This window comes from Phalacrocorax carbo, chromosome 11, assembly GCF_963921805.1.
Source record: "Phalacrocorax carbo chromosome 11, bPhaCar2.1, whole genome shotgun sequence".
In the NCBI taxonomy this organism is placed as follows: domain Eukaryota; kingdom Metazoa; phylum Chordata; class Aves; order Suliformes; family Phalacrocoracidae; genus Phalacrocorax; species Phalacrocorax carbo.
Genome location: NC_087523.1, coordinates 16,184,354 through 16,205,594, shown reverse-complemented (window position 1 = coordinate 16,205,594; position 21,241 = coordinate 16,184,354). Strand labels below are relative to the sequence as shown.

Below are 21,241 nucleotides of genomic sequence, written 5' to 3'. Positions count from 1 at the left end.
TCTGCAGATGTGCACTCAAATAGCTCATTTCCATTAAGATGCCCAAACACTGTCAAGAGCCCCCGTCTAGTTTGGTGGTTTCCATGCCACAGTAATATGTTTCAGTACCTGTCATGATGGGACCCATCTAACAGCTCAGGGAGTGTTGGGTGGGGGTGATTCTAGCTGATTCTAGTCCAGAAGCACAGCAGTAGTCCTAAACATGGATTCTGGACTTCTGTCTTAACTTCAGGCTAATAATACATCATTGAATCTCTTGGCAGGTGAAGGAGGCCTTGTTTCCTGCCAGTTTTCACCTGGTGAATGGTGGGTGATGCCCCCATGACAGGCCCCGTGTGATGGTGCCAGAGCCTTGTTTAGTCCCTGTCCAAAAGGACATCCTGAAGTGACTAAACTCCTGTACTAGTGATGGCCAGAAATTAGGGTGGTTTCTGGATTCTTTTCCCCTGTTGTTGGCACAAGGCATTTAGTTAAATTCATGTGATGTCAAGTTAGCTCACCTGTACTTGCCTTTAGAAATTAATTGTTGGTCCTAAGAGTTTGCATTACAAAATACTGAAGATGGATGCTGATGTACGTCAGTGGCAGTTTGCTCCAAGGCTGGGGGGGGGTTGGGGAGGTGGGGGGAAACAGTGCGGATTGCTGATGGAAATAACAGCGCTCTCGCTTGTGTTCCAGTGTCAAAGCCACCAGCTGACCACTTGTGTGTTTATCTAAAGCAGAGCTGAAACTGTGAGAGAAATCTCTGGGGGGAAAAGTGTCAGGATAAACAATCTGTCATCTAATGACATCCTGGTGAACTGATTAGCCTGAAACTTAAATGGAACATTATTTTTTTTTCTTTAAGGGTAAAACTTGTTCACAGCTGGTGTCTTAGTAGCTGAAGTGGTTTTGCAGGCTGACGGTGACATTTCATTAACAGGAATCCCTACACTATGTCTCACATTGCGCATAACCACAAGCTATATTTGACTAGTGAGACATGCAGAAGGGGAATAAGGCAGAATGAGCTTTTTTGCTTTTTTTGGCAGGCTTTTTATTTTCTTGTTGTCACAGCCTGTTCTTCCACATTTTCTTCCATGTTTATGAAAGTCTCGGCTTCTGACTTGACCCACGCTTAATTCTTTACTTGGTCCTAACACCTGATTCCAGCTCATTTTATAACTGAGGTATAAGCCCTAGTTCATCAGAAACAACAGTAGTTGCAGTCTGTCTGATTTGCCCACACCTCCTCTGTGTGATGTTCTTCTCATTACAGGAGGTTTCTGAATAAAAGATGAGTTTAGTCACACTGAGCAGAGTTGCTAGACATCATGCTTGGCCATCTTGGATCAAAGGCATTACTTGAACAAGCTGGAAAACTAATAAGCGCTTTCTCAAATGAGAGCCTTTGTGGTTTAACACTAATTCTAGGGTTTTTGATAGCTGAATGTTTGGTAAGGTTTCTTTTAATGGAGGGGAAAAAATGGTCTTCCTGTTAAAAAGTGTTTGGCTGGGAGGTTAGTTAAAAATAGCACTTCTGTAATAGCCTTTTATTCCTTCATCATGCAATATCAATATTAATGTTGTGCAGCTGATGTTTTAATGCAGTGAGATTCCTGACTGGCTAGTATTTAGTTTAGAGGCCAGTGACAATTTACTCATCTCCCTCTCTCCTTTTTTTTTTTTCTTTTCCCCTCCTAAATGCCTCTATGTTTTATTGGGACTGCCTGACGTTCCTGCAAACAGTATCAAGTGTCCTCAAGCACTTGCTTGTCACCAAAATGAAAGCAGCTTTGTTCTGGTCTGTATTTGGTGACCAGAGTTGCTTGAAGTGTCGTCTTACCATAAAACCATTGATTCCTCTGACTTGTCATGATGTGCAACTGAGTAAACAAAATCTGTTGTTAAAATCTGGATGGAGGGTGCCATCTGTCACCAACTGTTTAAAAGCCAAGCACACTTCAATATTTGCTTCCCTCTGAATTTGCATTAGAAACCCACAACAACATTTATAGTGCAACCAAATTTCACTCAAATGTTTCTTGATTGCTCCTGAAAATACAGAAGTAAAGGCTGATCTATGGCTTTGCTCAGTGTCTGGGGAAGTACTCAGCAGTACTGTCAATTCAGAAAAGAGGTGTTAAGAAGTAGCAGCAGAGCAGGGAGGGAGTCAGATCCCTTACAGGAAGGGTCCCTAAGCCACCTGCTGTGTACCTGGCATCCCTGAGCTCCTGGAGATACCGCAATCCTTAGTGACCTCACTCTGTATAGGATTTGTTTTTAACTTCATGTAGTTCAAAGGCATGTTAAAACATAAATTGCCAAAGTATTGAGTCTAAAATAACAACAATGTGTGTCCTATATAGGAGTGAGGAGTGCGATGGAGAGGAGCGAAATCTAAATGTGGTTCACTTATGCAGCTCATAAGTAATCAGACATACCTTTCAGCTGAACAAGCGCATGGAGATGACACTCTAGCAGCTCATGTTGAATCTGCAAATGCTAGTTAGAAATTCAGTCTGTTCTTTAGCACTTGAGTTGGAACATCTAAAACAATGATTTATATCACACCTGGGAACTGAGCATGGATTCCCCTTTCCTTTGCAGGTGCTGAAAGCATCGTTGCAATTATGATTAGCAACCTGAAAGGCATGGAGATCTTACACCGGATTGAGAGTGGCATGAAAGTGTCTATGGTTATTGAAGTGGGGAAAAAGCATGGTCCTTGGATGAATCAGTACTCCATCTTCTTCATCTCGGTCTCGTTTTTCATTGTCACGGCAGCAACCATGGGCTACTTTATTTTTTATTCTGCTCGGAGACTCAGGATCACAAGGGCTCAGTCCAAGAATCAGGTGAGTTTGTGCATGCCCTTGGTTTTTTGTTTTGTTACATATATACACACGCTCACCCCTGAGCCTCCATGCTGTGGATCTTGTGGGCAAAATACTGGCTGAGAACCAAAATTACTGAATTTGTTCATTCCACAGGAAGGAGTGTGATCCTCAAAATGCTAAGAGATACCTTGAAACAGCTTTAAAACTTTCCAAAGAAACTGCAGAAGTAAACTGTCTGGAAAAAGCAAATGATCATGTTTAGCTAACTTTGTCACAAATTTTACTCCCTGAGCTGCAGTGCAGGTGTAACGCTGATGTATTGGAGGCGGTGAGAGAGCTAAACTGCTTATAGCTGACCCTCACACTTCCCACGTAGTACTGTCTATGTGCTAGCTGTGATGTGAGACACGACTGCAAATGTGTCTGCAAAATGGTGCATGCCTCTGGCCAGCTCTCTAAAGACCACCAGTTGGGAAACTGCTGCTTGCTGAAAGCTGCTTTCTGACTGAAAGCCTTCTGAGAATTGCAGTGAGAGGCTCAATTACAAGTTGGAAAAAACAGCAGTGTTAAAATGTGTTCTTTTTAAATCCCAGGCAGGGAGTTGCTCCAGAGTTAAGTTTCCAAGTAACTCTTTTCTCTGCAACAATCTGATGAGCTGATAGGACTAGTACTTACAGCTTTGTCTTCAGTGTGATCAGACCTGCTTTATACCTGCTACTTCAGGGCTTAAGCAAAAGCCTTAGAAGTGAGAAGGTCCTGGCATCCCGCCTGTCAAAGGTGATGGGCAGGAACAGGATCTTGCAAAGGAGACCATTGGTACTTGCAGTGCTTCTTGCAGGAGCTCCCTGAACTCTGAAAGAGGTGTTGTTACAGAGCTCTCTCCTACAGATAGCAATAACACGAGCATCTTTTCTCTGTCTGGGTTCAGAGTATGTGAATTATCTCTGGGTCAGTGGTTAGATAGCTAAAGAAGTGCCATTGCAGAAGACCTCCCCTACTGAGCTTCTCGGCTGCCTTGGAGATTTTGGGCCCCTTGAGCAAGATCCTTCTGAAATAAGCTGATGAAGCCAGAAGTTGGACACAGGTGTTGAAATTCAGGCCAGTTTCAAGCTTCTGTAACATTTTAAGGCTGGCTTCTTTAAAATGTTAACATGAACCGTTGTTGTTCTTGGCAGGCAGAAAGACTAGCTAGGGTGACTGACAGCAATGTTCCCAGAGTTGAATGCTGGGTTCTCTCTAGTAATCAGAGTCTAGTAAAACCTAACTCCATCCAGTTTGTGTTCTGAAATCCTGTTGTTTAAGTGTAATCTTGTGGATGATGGCCAGCTGGCCATATCCATACTGGGACTAGAGAGCTAACAGTGAGCTGAAACTGTATTTGTGCCTCACCTGAGCTGTATCTGCCTCAGCTTCTGGACTAGACCTCCTCTAAGTGCTTTGTTTCAGCCTATTTGCATGTTCTGTTGTTATGCCACACCTGGAAGTGGTGTGAGGACACAATAAGGGAATAGTTTGAAAGAACAGTATTGTAAGTTGTCAACTGCCTGTGAGATGTAGCACTGCCACTCCTGGATGTCCTCTGGAGTCTCTGTAGTAGCGATCATGAGGGATGACATGGAGCTCTGTAACTTGATGCTGACATCTGTGGACAGAGATACACACTGTCTCCTGCCAATGAATTCTCTCTTTCGTTCCCTGCCATCTACCCTAGTATGAGAACTCTGTTCAATACTAAACAAACCTGGGCAGGAAAAACTGGGTGCCCTAGAAGCTGGTCTCCAAAAGACACTGTTTATCAAATCACATGAAAATCTTCCCTCCTTTGAAGGTATTTAACAGAGCAGTTGTGGCAGTCCAGCTCTATTCTGAGCTATCAGGCTTTCCACAAGCTACAAATGTTATTAATGCTTCAGTGGTAGACAGTACTGGGAAAATCCAGTCTGCTTGGCTAGCACCTTCACAGACTCTTTGTATCTTGGGCTCTGTGTGCATGAGGGCTTTACTGTAGACTGAAGAAATAACATTGATAAATGACATGCCAGTTCTGTGTGGTTTCAGCTGAACTGAAATTAAGGAGCCTTAAAAAGTGCTTTATAAAGTATAAGACTAGAAGAAAGTTTCTCCGCTACTGGGGGTAAAAATGTACAGTTTCATAAAAGTGAAACTCAAGACAATCAAGAATTGTTTTCAATTGTTTTTATACCCTGGTATCAAAAACTGACCTCACAATGATTAGATAAGCAAAGAATAACAAGGAAGTTCTTGTTAGTGAAAGTGGACTATAAAAGGTGATGCTACAGTGTTCCCTGTTAGCTAGCTGAGTGGCTTTTAAGTGTACAGCTAAAGTTTGAGACTTGCAAGTGCTTTGGCTCCATGAAATACTGAATATTAGTCAAACAACTTACCAGTTTACATGGTACATGAGGAGCTTTCCTCACATCGTTCAGCCCTTTGGAAACTTGGATTGCCTGGACATCAGTCTGGTGTTTGGTGGAGTAAAGGAGTGTGTTTGGTCTCCTTTATTGCATGGATGTCGAAGGGTTATACACTCTTTTGGGGGGGTGTCTTTAGGAAGCAGTCCAGTGTGTTGATAGTTAAGTATTACTAATCTTCCCTCTTTTACAGTGAACTGCTGTTCTGAATGCATCCCTTTACCCACTGTTACTACTCTTCAAAGTATCTGTCTGCTTTTTTACTTTCCCTGTGGGATTATATTGCTATTGTGAGGAGTCTTTTAAAGTGTCGGTCTACCGCTTGAACAAAAACAAACACTTTTGAATTGCTCTGAGTGCTATGATGAGCAATTGTGATATGTGATAATGATGCTATTCAGGTACATGAACATAAAAAAGACAAGCTGAAGATTTGGCTTGTTCTTGTGGACTGAGCCACAGCCCCAGGAGAGCCCTTGCCCTGGACTGAAAAGGGTGATGAAGATTGATTCCCACTTGCTTACTAAGGGGTAGAACAGAAAGAGGGGAGACCATTTTCTAGATGCTTTCTCTTCTACAAAGGCTTCTTGAAAACAAGAGCCTGGCTAGATACGTGTTTCATTTGTGCATGGGACTAGTAGTAACCCCTGCTTGAACTGGATGGCTTCCAGGTATTATTATATTGGCAAGATGTTCTTCCTTTTCTTTTGGCTTGAGAAATATCTTCAGACTTCAGTGCTTTCTGAGGCAATCTCTTGTTTTATAGACAGTCAGGCTGTTGAGTACCTTTAACTTTGCTGTTTGCCAATACAGTTTCTGCACTTGGTATGACTGCTTGCTGCTTCTGGTGAAGGCCCTTTTTCTGGATGGTTTGATCACATAACCCAGGTTTTAAACATGTTTTCCTCCACAGACTTTTCCTGAAGGCAGCAGCTGTCTCTCACTCAGCTTGAGCAGGAATTGCATACAAGTCTGTAATGTAAAACTGTGCAAAGGGTTTCTCTAAAAAGTTGAGTGACTATTGAGAAGAGCCCGTCATGTTGTCTTGTGGTCCAAGCGAAAACATAAGTTTAGTAGAACATCTCTCCTAACTGTGAATTAAAATTGAGTAGCTTTTTCCTCATGAGCCAGCTAGCTAAACTGTTTACAAGCTGCTAGTTTTTATCTGAATGCATATTTTCTTCTGGGCTTGAAATTGAAGTCCTGACCTCTGTGATCTCTTACTGCATCGTGAGGCCTGTGAGCAAGAAGGTGGAAAAACAAGGCAAGTGTGGTAGGTGGCTCGTGACCTTTCTAGTCAGTGGAGAACTGGCAAATTCAGTTCCTCAGCGTCTTAACCTTTCTTAATAATGCAAAAGGGCCAGTGATGTTATCTGTGGCCTGGTTTCTAATTTAAGCTCAAGTCTTCACCACCGTTGATTTCATAAAGATTAGATGTTGCAGCTGAGAAATTACCTAATTAATGGCTTTGGAGGAGGTGAGTTGCTCAACTTTCCACAATTCAAAACTGTTTTCATGGCAAGCAGCTACCTGTGGGGAAGAACTTCCTTAGCTTACAGGGGAAAAGCCAGAGTTCCTAACAGCCATATAGCTTGCCAGTCTGCATTGCCATGACTGTGCTCGCAGGGTGCCAGGAAGGCATCCATAGAGAGAAAGGGTTGGAGATTGGCAGTATTGGACTAGGGAGAACTGAGGAGCTGGGACCTGACCTGTTTTGTAGTATCTTGATTCTTTTTTTTTTTTCTTGCCTCAACTTAGGTATTTTTTCTAGACTTGCTGGCTTGCGGCTTTTAGACTTTTAACATTATTAACATTTAATGTTTTGCTTGAAAAACTTGGCTTCACAAAATGCTTTGACATTCCAAGCTCGAGTATCCTGGATCTCCTGGTAGGCTATTCAATAAAAAGCTTCCGCTTGCAACTTTTCTCCATCCCCCCGGAGGGGTGTTCTGCTGTACTTATCAAAATCAATGTTAAAGGTGACTTTGCCATTGGTGCATTTAATGAAGAGCAATTAAACTTGTGCCCAGGCAAAACTTAAAATATTGTTTCAGTAAATTATTAACAATACAGCCAGTTGGGTCCTGTCTGATATGCTTGGCCTGACATTAGGTGTGTAGATTAGATACTGTGTGAGGGAGTATATTCCTAGAAAGTTTAGTTTTCAATTAATACTAAGTAGTGGTGACAGATAGTTCTGGCTACATATGAGAAATGCTACTTTTGCTGCATTTCTGCTCTGTTGATGTTACCACATTTGCTGCTAAAACTTTGGGGGGCCTCAGTGTTTCCCGAGATGAGTATGTGGCTGCTTCTTTGTGGCTTCAGTCTGAAACATTGACAAGGGGAACATCATTCTAAAGTTAGCCTTAAGTGACATACAGAAACATATTGATATCTTCAGCAGAAGAACTTTACAGCCTTCAAAGAAAACTTGACTAGTTCTTGTTCCTAAAAAGTATACCTGAAAGCTTGTTTGCATCCTTTACCTTTGGATTGTATGTGTCTCTTTGGCTGTTGATAGCTATCAACTATTAAATTCATAAGTGTGCACTTTGATGCTATCTTAGGACCCCAAAACTATGCTGGCATACAAATAGGTCATTTTGCACCAAAACTGTTTGACAGGGTTCCAGAGGACCACATAAAATCTACTTGTTTGCTATTAACTGCTTCAGCACTGGGAGTCTTATGCAGACTTGAATTACCAAGTCTCACTGAGTTTGTTAGGTGTCAGCAGCAGCCCTCAACCCACTTGTTCCTTCTGTACGTGTGCCACCAGCAACGCACCTTCATCCCAGGAAAGGTTCTTGTAACTGAGCTAAAATGTATAAGGGGAAGTAATGGTGGGAAGCTAACAGCACAGGGTTAGTGAGTGCCCTGAGCAGCTGAATTGGGAAGAGGATTTTTGCTTAGCTGCAAAACTCGACTCTAGTTTGTCCCCAAGGTAAGTGCTGTGTTGGGACAGCACTGCCAGAGCTGCCTGATATTGCCTCAGGACATATGCCTCAGGCATAAGCGCCCTGGGAATGGAGAGGACAGTCATTCTTTGTGCTAGTGGAACAGCACCAACCTGCAGCCTTTAAACAGAGATGTTGGCTTCTGTGCTAGTTAAATGCTTTGCAGTGACAGCTGGACAGCCACAGTTGCCAGGCAAGCTGGGCTTCTGCTGTGTGCTCATCTCTGCCCTGCTATCCTGGGAGCAGCAAGCAAATTATTTCACGAAGGGGAATGCTTCCTCCTCTGCTTTCATTAAAGCTGCCCTGTAATCCACCTGGGGCTGGTCATTTGATTTGTGTCACAGGGAGGGGGAGCAGTAGCTCCAAGTCCCACTTTTTTCTTTTTTTTTTCTTTTGTTTTGATTCCTTTGTGCATGCTACTTTGAACCAATATTGAGATAAGACTGCATTCCCCCACTTGACAGGAGCAGTCAGTGCTAGGAGGCTCCTGAGCTGTTTGCACATGCTGTAAAGCAGTTGTGGCAGAGGACTGGTTCAGGGTGTGTTGGTGGTAGCTGAGCTGATTGGTAAAGAATCTCGCCTTTCATCAGGATGTGAGTTTCTGGCAGGAAGTGAATAGTTAAAACTATGGACTGTTGGATTCAACGTTCGATGTTAGTCTTCTGCACCAAGTCAATTTGAAGGCTTCTGTTTGTTCTGGCTAGGTCTAATCTGATCAAGGTATTATCTTACATATTCTCAAAGAAACTCTTTAAATTCCTGTGCTTTGTGAAAAGGTTAGGTAAAAACAAAGCATATGCAAATGTCTTGTCTGGATGTAATCCAGAGTCAATAACCACATCAGTATGTCCCGAAACTGTTGTCTCTAAATAGCATGGTCATGCTTACTTGCCTTGTTTGGGTAACATCTAGGTTATAAAACTGATGCCTGCTTGCAGTAGGCACCTTGGTAGGTATTAGTAACCACCGCTTAAGAGAAAAATGACTGTGACTAACCAGGACGGCTTTCTGTTACAGCGACAACTGAAGGCCAGGGCTAAGAAGGCCATTGAACAGTTACAGCTGCGCACCCTGAAGCAAGGGGACAAGGTATGACTGATCCTATAATTCCCTGAGCGTTATGACGCACCCTTCGCACAGAACCCTGAGAGTGGTCCTTAGTACTGGCGCGGGCTGCAGAAGTCTCTCTGAGCCTGTAACCGTCTGTTGCAGAGATGGTTCATCTTTCAGACCAAGCCCTTCCCTGGGGTGCAAGACTTTCCAATTTGCACATTCTCATAAATCAGATTATTTTTTTAGCTGCTGGCTTGTAGTCTTGATGAGGTGAGAGGTCCTAATTTGCTGGCATAGATGCTTAAAGGTAAACTAGTATATCTAATCATCTGCCCTGGCTGCTATTTTTGTAACTAAAACTGGAGGTAGCAGTTTCTAAACCTCTACAGTAGTGCCTCAAATAAACCAGTGATGGTTTGCAACTGGACTTCTAAACCATGGGATTAAACTTCTAATGCTTCTGTTAAAGTGTCAGTTTGACTGAGTAATCCACACAATGTGTTTTATATAAAAGATTATGTACCGGAGCTATCCTAGATTACTTTACCTTAGATGCCTTTGTCTGCAGGAAATCTGTCTGTAGTTCAAAGGAAGCTTGTAAAAGTCTGTTAACACTGTAAATTCATTTCACTGCTTTAGGAAACTGGTTCTGATGGAGATAGCTGTGTTGTGTGCATTGAGCCGTACAAGCCAAATGAAGTAGTGCGTGTTCTGACTTGCAAGTAAGTTGTCTTCCAAACTGCCCCTTAATCCACAATCTGGAAGAATGCCTCTTACTGGTTGTTCCTTCTGCTGTGTTAACAAAGCTGATCAAATTTTAATGAAGCCATTACACAGCAAGAATTCTCGAGTCTCTGTGAAACAATGCTTTGAACAACAGGAACCGTGTAAATACACATTCATAGTGTGCCCCAACGGCTTGTGTTCATAACTTCCCCTGTGAGTGGATTGACAGATACAACTTGGCAAATGACAGTACCTCTCCCGGGGATGCCGGTGCTTTTTAAAGACTTCTTCCTTTGCTGGTGTATAAGAATGTTACCTCTAAATTGCAGATAACTGGCAAAACTATGCCCATTTCTTGTTACTCAGTGTACTGATTACTGGTTGGCTGATAGGAGACTGGACTTCTCATTACTTCGCTATAAACCCTGCTAATCTTGATATGAACTTGCCCCAAAAAAAAAGCATGATTTACTCGGTTGAGGGGAGTAACTTCTGAACGTATTCTTTGTATGCAAATTTGCTGCATTATGCTTTGCTCTGAGACTATTTTCACATACATTTGTAATGTTTCATTCCTCTTTGGCCCAAGTGTAGCTCTAAGAGGCACTAGCTTGAGATGACTGCGTGTACTTGATAATCTTCACCAGTAGTGATCTCTGCCAGTATGAACAATATTAAACTCTCTCTCACATGAGTTAAACTTATGTTTACTGCGAGAACATACTTGATGTTGGAGGTTGACCTCAGTGTTGCACTGAGACCCTACTTGCTGAAAGCATTTAATTATATCCGTGAAAGAAACAAGCCATCAAATGATGCTGTGAGTCACATCAGTGGTAGCTAAGTATCTGGGATGTGTGTATTTGCAGAAGGCATTCTTGTCCAGATAGTTAAACTGAAGGCATTTATAGTAGCAGAGGTACACAAGACCAGTATTAAGTCCAAGGACTTAAAATAGTCATGCATCAAGGAAGTTTCAGGTTGTGCTCTAGACATTATGTTGGTGCAGCTGGAAGGCGGTGCTGGTTACGTGGACTGAATTGGAGAATCCTGGTGTCATACTGGGGCATAGAATACTGAGCACTAGATGCAGTGATCTCTGCACTTGTCTCATAATAGAGTTCTGATTAATATTGAGCAGTGCCTGTCTGCCTTGCTATTTCTATTCAGGCTGAGGGAACAGGCAGATTACACGATTTCAAGTCATCCTCCTAAAACTGTGGCCTAATTCAGACCCATTGTGGAACTGTCTTCATAGAAGCACACATTTGCATCTGTAATGGCTGAAATATATTTACTTTCTTGAGTACACAGCCTGCCAGATATCCCCTTGGAATACACAGTGACTGCATAGACAAAGTAAATGTGTGGGAGTATAGTTTATCTTTAGGGCACAACTCCATGAGTTTATCTTTCTATGTAGTTTTAACAGAAACAAGTGCTGTTTAGCCCTCTGCATCTGCGTGACAGAAGTTAACCTTAAAGCTAAGGTTGAGAGGTCAATATTTGTATTAATTATCAGCTGGGTATGTATTGTACGCAGGTTGGTTTGGTTTTTTCTAAAAGCTTAAGACTGATGTGGCAAAGATGATAATGCTGAGTTCTAGAAAGTTGTATGAAGATACTAATGAACATAAGCCAGCTGCAGGTTGAAAGATTGACTATCCATAACTTTTAACTGAAACTTGTGGCAAAATAAGGTAATCCATTCTAGAATGAATAAATTCTCAGTGTTCCTAAATAAGCCTTCATGGCTGTCGCATAAACAGTTTTCCAGGTGTGAAGCCTAACTATTGGTTATCTTCTTCCACCAGCCATCTCTTCCACAAGAACTGTATTGACCCCTGGCTTCTGGAACACAGGACATGCCCAATGTGCAAATGTAACATACTCAAAGCTTTGGGTTTTGAGGTAAGCCAGTAGTCTGTCTTAGTCCCAGGTGCCGCTATCAGTATTACACTAGTGTAGTAATCACACATTGGGTTATTTCATGCTACCTCTAGAGTGCAGGTGATAAGCACAGGCGTAGCCATGTCGGTGGTGAGATGCTGCAGGGCTGATTGCTGTGTCTCCTTTAGCAAAGCCTGCAGCTGACCTGGTCTGACTTGGTGTCATCTAAAGCCTTGGGCAGGATGTCAATCAAAACTGATTGTAATGCACGACTGAAGAATTGCTCTTAGCTCTTGCACTTGCAGCTAAGGGTGTTTCTCAAAGCTTTAGGCAGACTTTGACAACTCATACTGTCCCTGAAACCAGCCTCTATTCAGTTACTAAGTACCCACCGTTCTTGAAAAGTGACTGTGTTAGCATGAATGGCTTTCCTGGAGCCACATGACTTCCTAGGATACATAAAGAATTCCTGATGTGTTCTGCAACTGCTCATAGTGGCAGGTGTCAGGGGAAGATGCTGTTGCCAATGCCTGACACTGCCTGGACCAGCTAAAATGTATACCAGAGTTTGCCTGGGGGGAGGGAGATCTGCACTGAGTAGAAGGAAGAATCTGTTTTCCTGGTACTGGGCAGTAAAAGGGAAGAGCGGGCCAAAGAACACAGAAGCTGCATCTGAACTTCCTGCTCAGTTAGGCAGTAACTGCTTTTCACCTATGATGCTGGAGGTTAACAGCAGCTTTTTTAATGTCTTTTTTTTTCTTGGTAAAAGTTCACTAGACTCCAGTCCTCACAGGCACTAGTGTCCTGGAAAGATGCAGCCTCCTACAAACCATTTCCTCTTTTTTTTAATGAAGGTGGATACAGAAGAAGGGGTCGAGTCTGTGCAAGCCACAGTATCCAGTGGGACACCAAATGTCTCTACAGTTAATGAAGAGGATAATCGTAGTGAAACAGCATCATCTGGATATGCTTCTGTACAAGGAGGAGACGAATCTGTTCTGGAGGAACATGCACCATCAGAAAGTATGTCTGCTGTTTCATCTGTCTTTCTAGATTGCATTGCACTTTGTTGCTTATGCTGTGAATTATGGGGGTTTGCCTTAACGTCTCACAGCACCTGAATACCTTGTTTTTCAGGGTAAATTTAATCTTCCCTTTTGTTTTGGTATTTGGCTCTGATACTTGGTCTTTGTGTTCAAACGAAACACAACTTCAATGTGAATTAAATTGAAGTCTATGAAAAGAGTAGTTGAAAATCAGAGGCTTACTACTTAAAGGCCAAAATGATTTTTCTGACGTCCCTCGTCTTGCTGTCTCTTTGGAGATTTCATTTGGATGAATGAGTATCTGCCACCAAATCTGTCTGCATTAAGTAGTTAATTACTTACAGAGAACTTTTGGGGAGTCAGTCCTACTCTAGCTTAGATGATGCAAAACAGAAATGACAAATACTTCAATCGAATTTCAGACTTTGCCAAGGCTGAGTCATCCTTGAACACTCTCAGAGAATTTTAATTCAAAAAGATAATCAGCTTTTCCAAATACCTTATATTTTTGAACAAGAGCAGACTAATTGAAAATGTCTTTTTAGTGCTCAACTTTGCCACAGATGCTGAGTGTTCCTGTTGATTTCTAAAAATTGAAAGGTTCCAGGTAAACAAACAAAAGTAACTGTCCCCTGGATTGTGGAATGGCCTTGGGAAGAAGAGTAAGTGGGGAAGTGTTTAGAGGTGAAAGGGATGCTCTGGCTGTGTCTGCTTAGATTTCTTGGGGGAAGCCTAGCTGTTAGGAAAGTGTGGGATTTGCTGCCTGCCACTTGTGGACCATGACGCTCCAATGAGTGACATGTACGGGAGTGCCCTGTTTGGCCACTCCAGTAGAGCAAGAGGACACTTGCTATAAGCTAAACAGCAGAAGTTGAAGTTGCATCTCTATAAGCAACTGAAGTGATGCTGGATTAGTTATATGGCTCAGGCCCTCATGTATTTTCATTTTGAGTGGCAAGGATGCACACTAAAGTCAGCCTAACAAGGTTAGTCTGCAGGGAGAAGGCCTTCCTCTCAGAATGAGCCTATGTCCCACAGTTTATCCTGAACCTAGTCTCTGGAGGTTTCTCTTGATGCCTGTCTGAAGCAGCCCTAAAGTCATGAGAATTGCCATTTGCCTTGTAGTTGGATTTTGAAGCCTCACTGCCTTCTGCCGCTTGAGCACACAACCTAGGCTTGCTCAGCACTAGTAAGAAGTAAACTCCAGAGCTGAGCGGATACCTCTAGAAACAGCAGGTAGCATCAAGAATGGGCTTGCAAACTAACGAGTGGTAGTTGGAGCGTGGCCTTGGATTTCCCACTCTGCAAGAAAAGTGCTGGAAAAAGACTACTGCAGTGGGCTTGTGGAAATAAAGCAATCATGGTTTGCTTTAAAGTAAAGCTTGCCTATGACACTTCTTAATATGTCTCCTTTCGGTTTTGTTCTGGACAGATGATGACATGCATCTTGTATACAATGAATCCCAACCCTCAGCTGTGAATGTCCTTCCACACGTTGACAACCCAAGTTTTGAGGCAGACGAGGCGCAAGTTCATGAAGTCAGGTCATAAGAATGTGCCCAGCAACATGGAGTAAGCGTACTGCCATCGTGTGTGTACCAAACATTGCAAGACTGTAGCAGAAAAATATTGCCTTGGCAATGCTGAGATCAAAGACTTGTTCAAATCATAATTGTATGGTTTGCCATTCTTAAAACTGCATCTTCCATGTGGAATTTAGTTTTAGCACTCTTCAGATAAAGCTGTCTTAAATAAAAGCATCAATTCTAACACTAAACCAGAAGTTCCATCTTCAGCAAAGCTTCTCTTCAGTGTTTGAACCATTTAAATACGGAGAAGATTCTTTGTTGTAGTTCTCTTTACTGGGAATTGTTTTGACTTGGGTTTTCTTGTTTATTGTTTTAATTCAAGTGGATTTTCATTGTAAACACAGATTATGATCTGGTCTAAAACTTCTTTACCAGACAGTTTAGTTTAAAGAAAGACTGTATTGAATATTTCGGTGCACTAATTTGATAGGAGAAAGTACAAACTAATGCCTGTCAAACTGGAGTTTGCCTGCAGTGTCTTTGGTTCTCTAGTAAACTGATTTATTCTCTACCTCTCAACTCCAACCTGCCAACCACACATTCCTAAAGGGGAGAAAGAGAGCTTCAAGTTGACAGGCCAAATCTGACTTGCACAATACTGTAAAGGGAACAATTGCATGAGCTTTTCAAAACTGTTAATATTAGACAGTCTGAAATATCCTCCATGATTTTTGGAGTTATAACCATCTCTAGCACCAGCAATACGTATGCCAGAGTCCTGGCTTTGTGAGAGTCTGTGGTGACTTCAGGAAGACTGAACTAAAGATGAAAAGATAGATTCTTCGTGTTTTGTTCAGAAAATGACCCAGCCTCTGAAAAATGTTGGGACTATAGCTGTGCATTGTCTTGCCTGTGTGCTAAAGCTGCAGGGAGAGTTGATGTCCTGTAAACAGAACAGATGACTGGAGAAGTTGTCTGCCATCTGTGGGGAGTTGAACTGGGGTTGAGGAGGAACACTGGGTGCCTCCACAGGAAGGGTAGGGCCTTGTCCAGCGAAGGTAACTACAGACATCTTACAGATGCACTTTATTTTTTTTTTAATCTCTGTATCTATAGCTTGTTTCTAATGTTAGCAGAGCTTTGTCTTAAAGCCCACAATAAAGGCCTATTGAATCTGGAGGGGAAAAGCGATGCATTTTCTTATCTATAGTACAATTAAAATTGTTGTAAATATTTCATGATTTGTATTGAATTTGAATATGAAAATGTAAATAAAACTATATTTTCATGACCCTGATTGACATTAAATGTTGATTACCAGCTCTTACTTGGAAACAGATGCTGAATCTGCCTCATTCAGTTTTGGGAGGGCAAGAAGCCAGCCTTGCTCGCTCAAACTAATACAAATAAGGAATGCTAATTATGTGCAGGGTGCAATTGTTACATGGATTGAAATTGCATTGAGGCTTAAGCCTAGTAGCTGTACTCTATATAAAAGAAAAACCAAGCACCTTCGGGTGTGCTCAGTGAGCTGCTTGATATACCTCTGAACTGTTCTTCTAGGCATGCTTGGCATAAAGCGGTCTTACGTGAACTCTTCAGATCAGACAGGTCGCATGGCAGACCTGCGAGTCTGCCATGTTCTTGTGTGTGCAGATTTATTTGTAAGTATTAGCTATGCAAGGGTTTCTGTTTAAAAATGAAAGTGTGCGAAGTTCACAGACACAGTCTTTGATACTGAACTCGGGTCTGTTGCTGTCTGACTGTGAAAAAAACATTTTCTTATTTCACTGAACTCTGCAGAAGTTTCTCCCTTTTGAGAACATTGCTACAGTTCTACCTGCTTAAAAGAAAATTCAAAGCTCTGGTCTCACTTTGTATTTTCAAGTTTCCATGGATAGCAGCTTTCTTTAGCTCACCCTGCTTAGATCACTGTGCAGCAGATTTTTCTTTTTTTCTGGTGATTCTGCGGGCTGGAATGGCTCTGTGGTGTGTGTGTGTGCGCGCGCTATGGCACGACGGGCTCTTTCCTCTAAGCAAGAGGCAAACTGGAATGTGCCTGGGGATGGGGTCGTTCCTGAAATGCAGTGTAAGCTTGCTGTTAGTGTGCAATAGTTTTGGATTTTACTCTATATATGCTAATGTTTGCATGTAAGATGCTGGAGATTCTGTGCCCACAAGTGGTAATGGTTGCTAAAATGCATGCCTCTTGACTCTTAATATTCCCATTGACTCTCACAGACATGTCAATTATTCTGCGCCCAAAGAGAGAGCAGAACAGGTCCCAGCATCATCTCCAAGTGTTTACTCGCTGCTGTCATTTCTCTCTCCCCCAGGAAAGCTCTGATCTAGGCACTTCACTCAAAAGCTTGCATGCTCTCGAAGGGGGACTGGGAAACACTTTTTTTAATCCCTGCAGGAGAGGAAGCCTTGTCACCTGGTGCTGGATCACTGTGCTTTCTTGTAAACCAGGCCTTTCAGCAGCAGGGTTTTGTTTGAAATCCCAAATCAAAAGAACACAATTTTCTCATATTGAGGAAAATCTTTGGGTATCCCTATAGAAATGTAATTATAGCTGAGACTTTTGCTTGCAAAAAACAGGACTTTTGATGAGGGGCTGTAAATATAAAAGCAGTTTGAATCAAAAGGGCAGTTGGATTCTTCCCATAAAATGGAGAGACTTAGTCCATCTCAGTCTTTAGATGGAAAGATCTGCACTTGTCAAACGACCTGACAGTCAGACAGAATAAATATACACATTTATCTTGGCTGTGTGATTTAATGTAACTCAATTCGGTGTTTAACATACACCAGCGCAGCAGGTAGCCCTGCCTTTTCAGCCAGGTTTAGACTGGTGCTTTTCCTGTGGAGATATGAACAGAGTTCCACTCCCGCAGGGGTGTAATGGCTGGTCTTTTGGAATAGATGAAAGAAAATCTACTGGTTTTGACGATTTACTTTTGGTTCTAGGGGAAACCTTGAAACCAAATTGCAATATTCACCCACTGTGAATTAACAACTATGTAATTCTCTGCTCTGTTCAACTGTTGGTTATGCAGAGTGAAGCCAACATTTATTTATATAGTTATTTATCTGTTCATCTAATCTTGGCTATGGTTAGTCGAGGGAAGTAATTTAACATTTCTAGGAGGTCTCTAATAGAGTGAAAGAAAAATTCTGCAGCACTAAAGGGATCGCTGTTGCTGTAGAACGCATTGATCAGGATGTAGGATGATAGTGCACTGATTAAGAAAGAATTTCAGTGCCTGTAAATAAATTCCTCCAGGCTGACAGAGGAGCGCTCTGCATCTTAACAGTATTTGGTTAAGAATCCAGTGCCCAAGGGAACTGGAAAAAAGATAGATGTTCAAGACTTGTACCAAGGGAGAGGAAAACAAAAGAGACATTTTCCAAGCAGCAGCATTTTACTGTTAAATTTTTATCCAGTTAACAAAGTTTGAATCTTACTTAAGAAAGCAACGCATGTCCTAACATGTCCAGTGTGTGTGAGATGCGGAAAGCCAAGCTCTGGATTGGAAATGCCAAGGGCATCTCTCTTTACAATTAGCATCGGAATTAGAAGACCTGTGTTAGATCCTTAATAGGTATTTCCCATCCAAGGGCTTGGCTAATTGGGGGAAATTAAATGGTAAGCACTCTCTCTGGGAATGCTTAGAGAAGCGGCATCCATGCAGGAATCACTCTATCAGTTCAGCTGGTAAATCTCCAGGAACCCACTAACATCTGTTACTCGCAGTCACGTCAAGTGGGGGATGGAAGAAACTGCCTCACGAGGAGCGATGTGCTAGTGTGTCTAGCTGTTTGCCTTGTCTCATTAATGTTTTATCTGTGTTAGCGCGTGCTGGCTAATGACTTTTAATTCATTTTTCCTTTCTAGAAACGGTAAAGCACCAGAAACTTGTTGCTTCCTACTCCATTATGAAAACAGGTAAAAACACCACTAGTGTTAGTTAAGTCTGTATTTAGTCCCAAAGGTAAAACTTTTTAATACTACAGCTTCTCTTGGTGTGGTGCAGTGAGTGATTAGAAGAAAAGGAAAAGTCTCATATCAGTGCAATTCACCCAGTTTTGAAGCCTTCCAGTGAGTTAAATGTGATTGCATGCTCGGTTCTTTCACGCTGGTGCCTTTGGGTAGGCAGTTACTTACACAGCTGGAACTGGACGGGCATTGCCAAACATCTTCCTGTGAGTGCTTGGCAAAATCTCGCTGTGCCTCTGTTTGCAAATAGACCAGTGCTGGCAGAAGCATTTTTGGTAGTGAAGTACATTTGGGACTCGGAAAGGATGAAAAGAAGACAGGATAAAGCAATAGTGCCATGTTTGCAACCTAGTGTTAGTGCATGATGTGCATAATTACTTTTTTTTTTAGAAAGATCTCAAAGTAGAGGCTGAGTCTAAACAACTCTCTGCTGAATTTTTTGTATGATACACAATCAATAAAGCATTATTCTTGAAAAATCTTAGCTCAATTATGCAGGAAAGAGTGTGCTAAGGGAAGGATTCAACAGGACAGCAAACTGAAGAGAAGCTCCTGGGAAATGGGAACGTCCTGCTAGCTTCATTTGTACCGAATGACAGATTGTGTCAGGACCGGGAGTGAATCGTGCATGGAGGTGGGAAAAGACGGTAACTCTGAGAAGTCCCCAGCACCAACAACCTGGAGCAGAGGAGGCAGTAGGGCTTCCTCTCCTGGAAGGTTTTTGTTTGTGTTTTCGGTCAGCACCAGAAGATACCATTTAGGAAGCAAAGCGCTCTCAAGTGGGAGGCATCAAGGAGAGGTTTGGAGCTCCTTGGGATGTAGTGAAGAGATTGGAGAAGAAACAGCAAGAGAAGGGGCCTCAATAATGGGTGGATTGAGTGGTTGGGTGGCTGTGATCATGACTTTGTGGGGAGCTGGGAGTTAAGCTCTGCTGACCAGTGCTCATGGAAAGCAATTCCCAAGGTCGTCCCACAGACTTGGGAAACCCTCGGCTGCCAGGTACATGTAGCGCAATAGTTCCAGCACCTGATTTTTTTTGAAACCTGGCTGTGGGAGAACTGCTTTAAATCAGGAGGAGACAGCAACAGAAGACAGTAATAAGAGCAGATACTCAAGTGCAGTCCCTATGAGTATGAAAGCCGCTGTCTTGTTCCTTAACAGGCTAGATTAATTTATTCTAGCACAGAACAGCTCGTGAAGTCAGTCTGCAAATAATCTGAAGAGCTAGTCACTGAGGACAAGTGCTGAAGCTCTTGCAGACAAAGCATGAAAATACTGAGACCATGAGTCAAGCAAGTTGAAGCAACTAAAACATCTGTTCCAAATTAGCGCTGAATCGCGTTGGGTGATAGAAGCAATGAGGCAGATTGTCTTTTTGTAACGTGAAATGTAAACAGGCAACGCTGACCATATGTCTTGCTTCCGCAGCTGGCGGGGCTGCCTCTCCGCTCCCGGCGTGGCCTGCGACCCGGGAGGGGACACACACACGGGCGCTGGGACTGGGGGGCTGCAGTCGGCGGAGGCGGCGGTCACGGCTCCCTTCCTTGCGCGGCAGGTTTCTCGTGTGCTGTTTTGCTGCGCCCCAGCCCCCCGCTGCAGCCTCCGGCTCCGGGCCGCCAGGAAAACGCATGTAAAAGCCAACCCAAGCCTCTGGTGACGTCCTTCTGTCTTCTGGGCTGAAAATGGAATAACATTTGGCCAAAATTGAAAATGGGACTTCTCTCGTTAGCAGAGAGGACAAAAAAAGTCCCCGAGCCACTTTCTGAAGGGGTTTTAGGGGCACCTGGAGGCCCGCCGGGGGGTCCCGGCCTGCCGCGGCCCCGCCTGACAGGAGCGAGGCTGGGGCCGGGAGTCAGCGCCTCGCCCCGCGCCGGTGGGACAGAGGGAGCCTCCTCGCGCGGGGCGAGCCCCAGGGCGCTGAACCGGCACGTTCCCTTCCCGCTGCAGCCGCCCCTGAGGGCCGGGCAGGCCGCGGCCTCACAGCGCGGGAGGCGGGCGGGCGCGCAAGGCCCGACGGGAGGTGTAGTCCTGAGGCAGCGGCGCTGGGCGGTCAGCTGGCCGCGAGGACTACAGTTCCCAGCATGCCTCAGGCCCCCCCGCCCCCACCCCCGCCCCGCCGGCGGCGCTTGGCAGCGGGGCTGTGTACGTGGGAGCGGGAGGCCCGGCGGCGCGGCGGGTATGGGCGGCGGCGGGGAGGAGGAGTGAGGGGGCTGCCGCGATGTGGCTGAAGCCTGAGGAGGTGCTGCTGAAAAATGCCCTCAAGCTGTGGGTGCAGGAGCGCTCCAACCAGTACTTCGTGCTGCAGAGGCGGCGGGGCTACGGCGAGGAGGGCGGAGGCGGGCTGGCAGGTACGGCCCCCCACCCCCACCTCCCCCCCGGAGGCCGGGGCAGGGTGTCCCCGCGGTTCGGCCGCCTCAGGGCGGGCCCCTCAGGGGCTGGGGGAAGTGCTGGAGGGTGTAGTATGGCCCTTTGCCTGTCCTGGGACCCCCTGCTTCAGAGGGGCAGGGAGGAGGGGGGGCCTGGGCGAGCTTTGGAGCCCTTGACCTTCATGGGGTTTCTCCTGTGGTTCTCTTTCCTCCTTACCCCCCTCCTTTTCCCTTGCACGAGGGAGGCATTTCAGACGGCATCCATCCCACCGGGAAGAGGCGGGTTTGCCGAAGTTTCCGGCAGGCTCGGTGTGGGAAGGGGCCCGCAGGCACTCGGGCAGCAGGGCGCCCGCGTGCGGGGATGTGCCCGCTGGCAGGGCCGGGGGCTGCTCGGGGCCAGCTGCCGGCGTTCGTAGGGCT

The 21,241-nt window shown here is 44.2% G+C and overlaps 2 protein-coding genes across 6 annotated transcripts in view; both read left to right on the top strand.

Moving 5' to 3' along the window:
- The window catches only part of RNF128 (ring finger protein 128), a 41,380-nt gene extending 25,634 nt beyond the window's left edge, over positions 1-15,746 (top strand). For both annotated transcript variants that reach the window (XM_064463214.1, XM_064463213.1), the window contains exons 2-7: positions 2,590-2,837; positions 9,229-9,300; positions 9,904-9,986; positions 11,805-11,901; positions 12,735-12,903; positions 14,359-15,746. In XM_064463214.1, coding sequence (XP_064319284.1) covers positions 2,590-2,837; positions 9,229-9,300; positions 9,904-9,986; positions 11,805-11,901; positions 12,735-12,903; positions 14,359-14,477 — 788 coding nt within the window. In that variant the 3' untranslated portion in view covers positions 14,478-15,746. The remainder of the gene's footprint in view (positions 1-2,589; positions 2,838-9,228; positions 9,301-9,903; positions 9,987-11,804; positions 11,902-12,734; positions 12,904-14,358) is intronic.
- Positions 15,747-20,594: 4,848 nt separating this feature from the next.
- TBC1D8B (TBC1 domain family member 8B) overlaps positions 20,595-21,241 on the top strand; it is a 41,132-nt gene continuing 40,485 nt past the window's right edge. For 2 of the 4 annotated variants that reach the window (XM_064463210.1, XM_064463209.1), the window contains exon 1: positions 20,641-20,803. In XM_064463210.1, coding sequence (XP_064319280.1) covers positions 20,674-20,803 — 130 coding nt within the window. In that variant the 5' untranslated portion in view covers positions 20,641-20,673. The other 2 variants (XM_064463212.1, XM_064463211.1) reach the window with 2 other exon arrangements.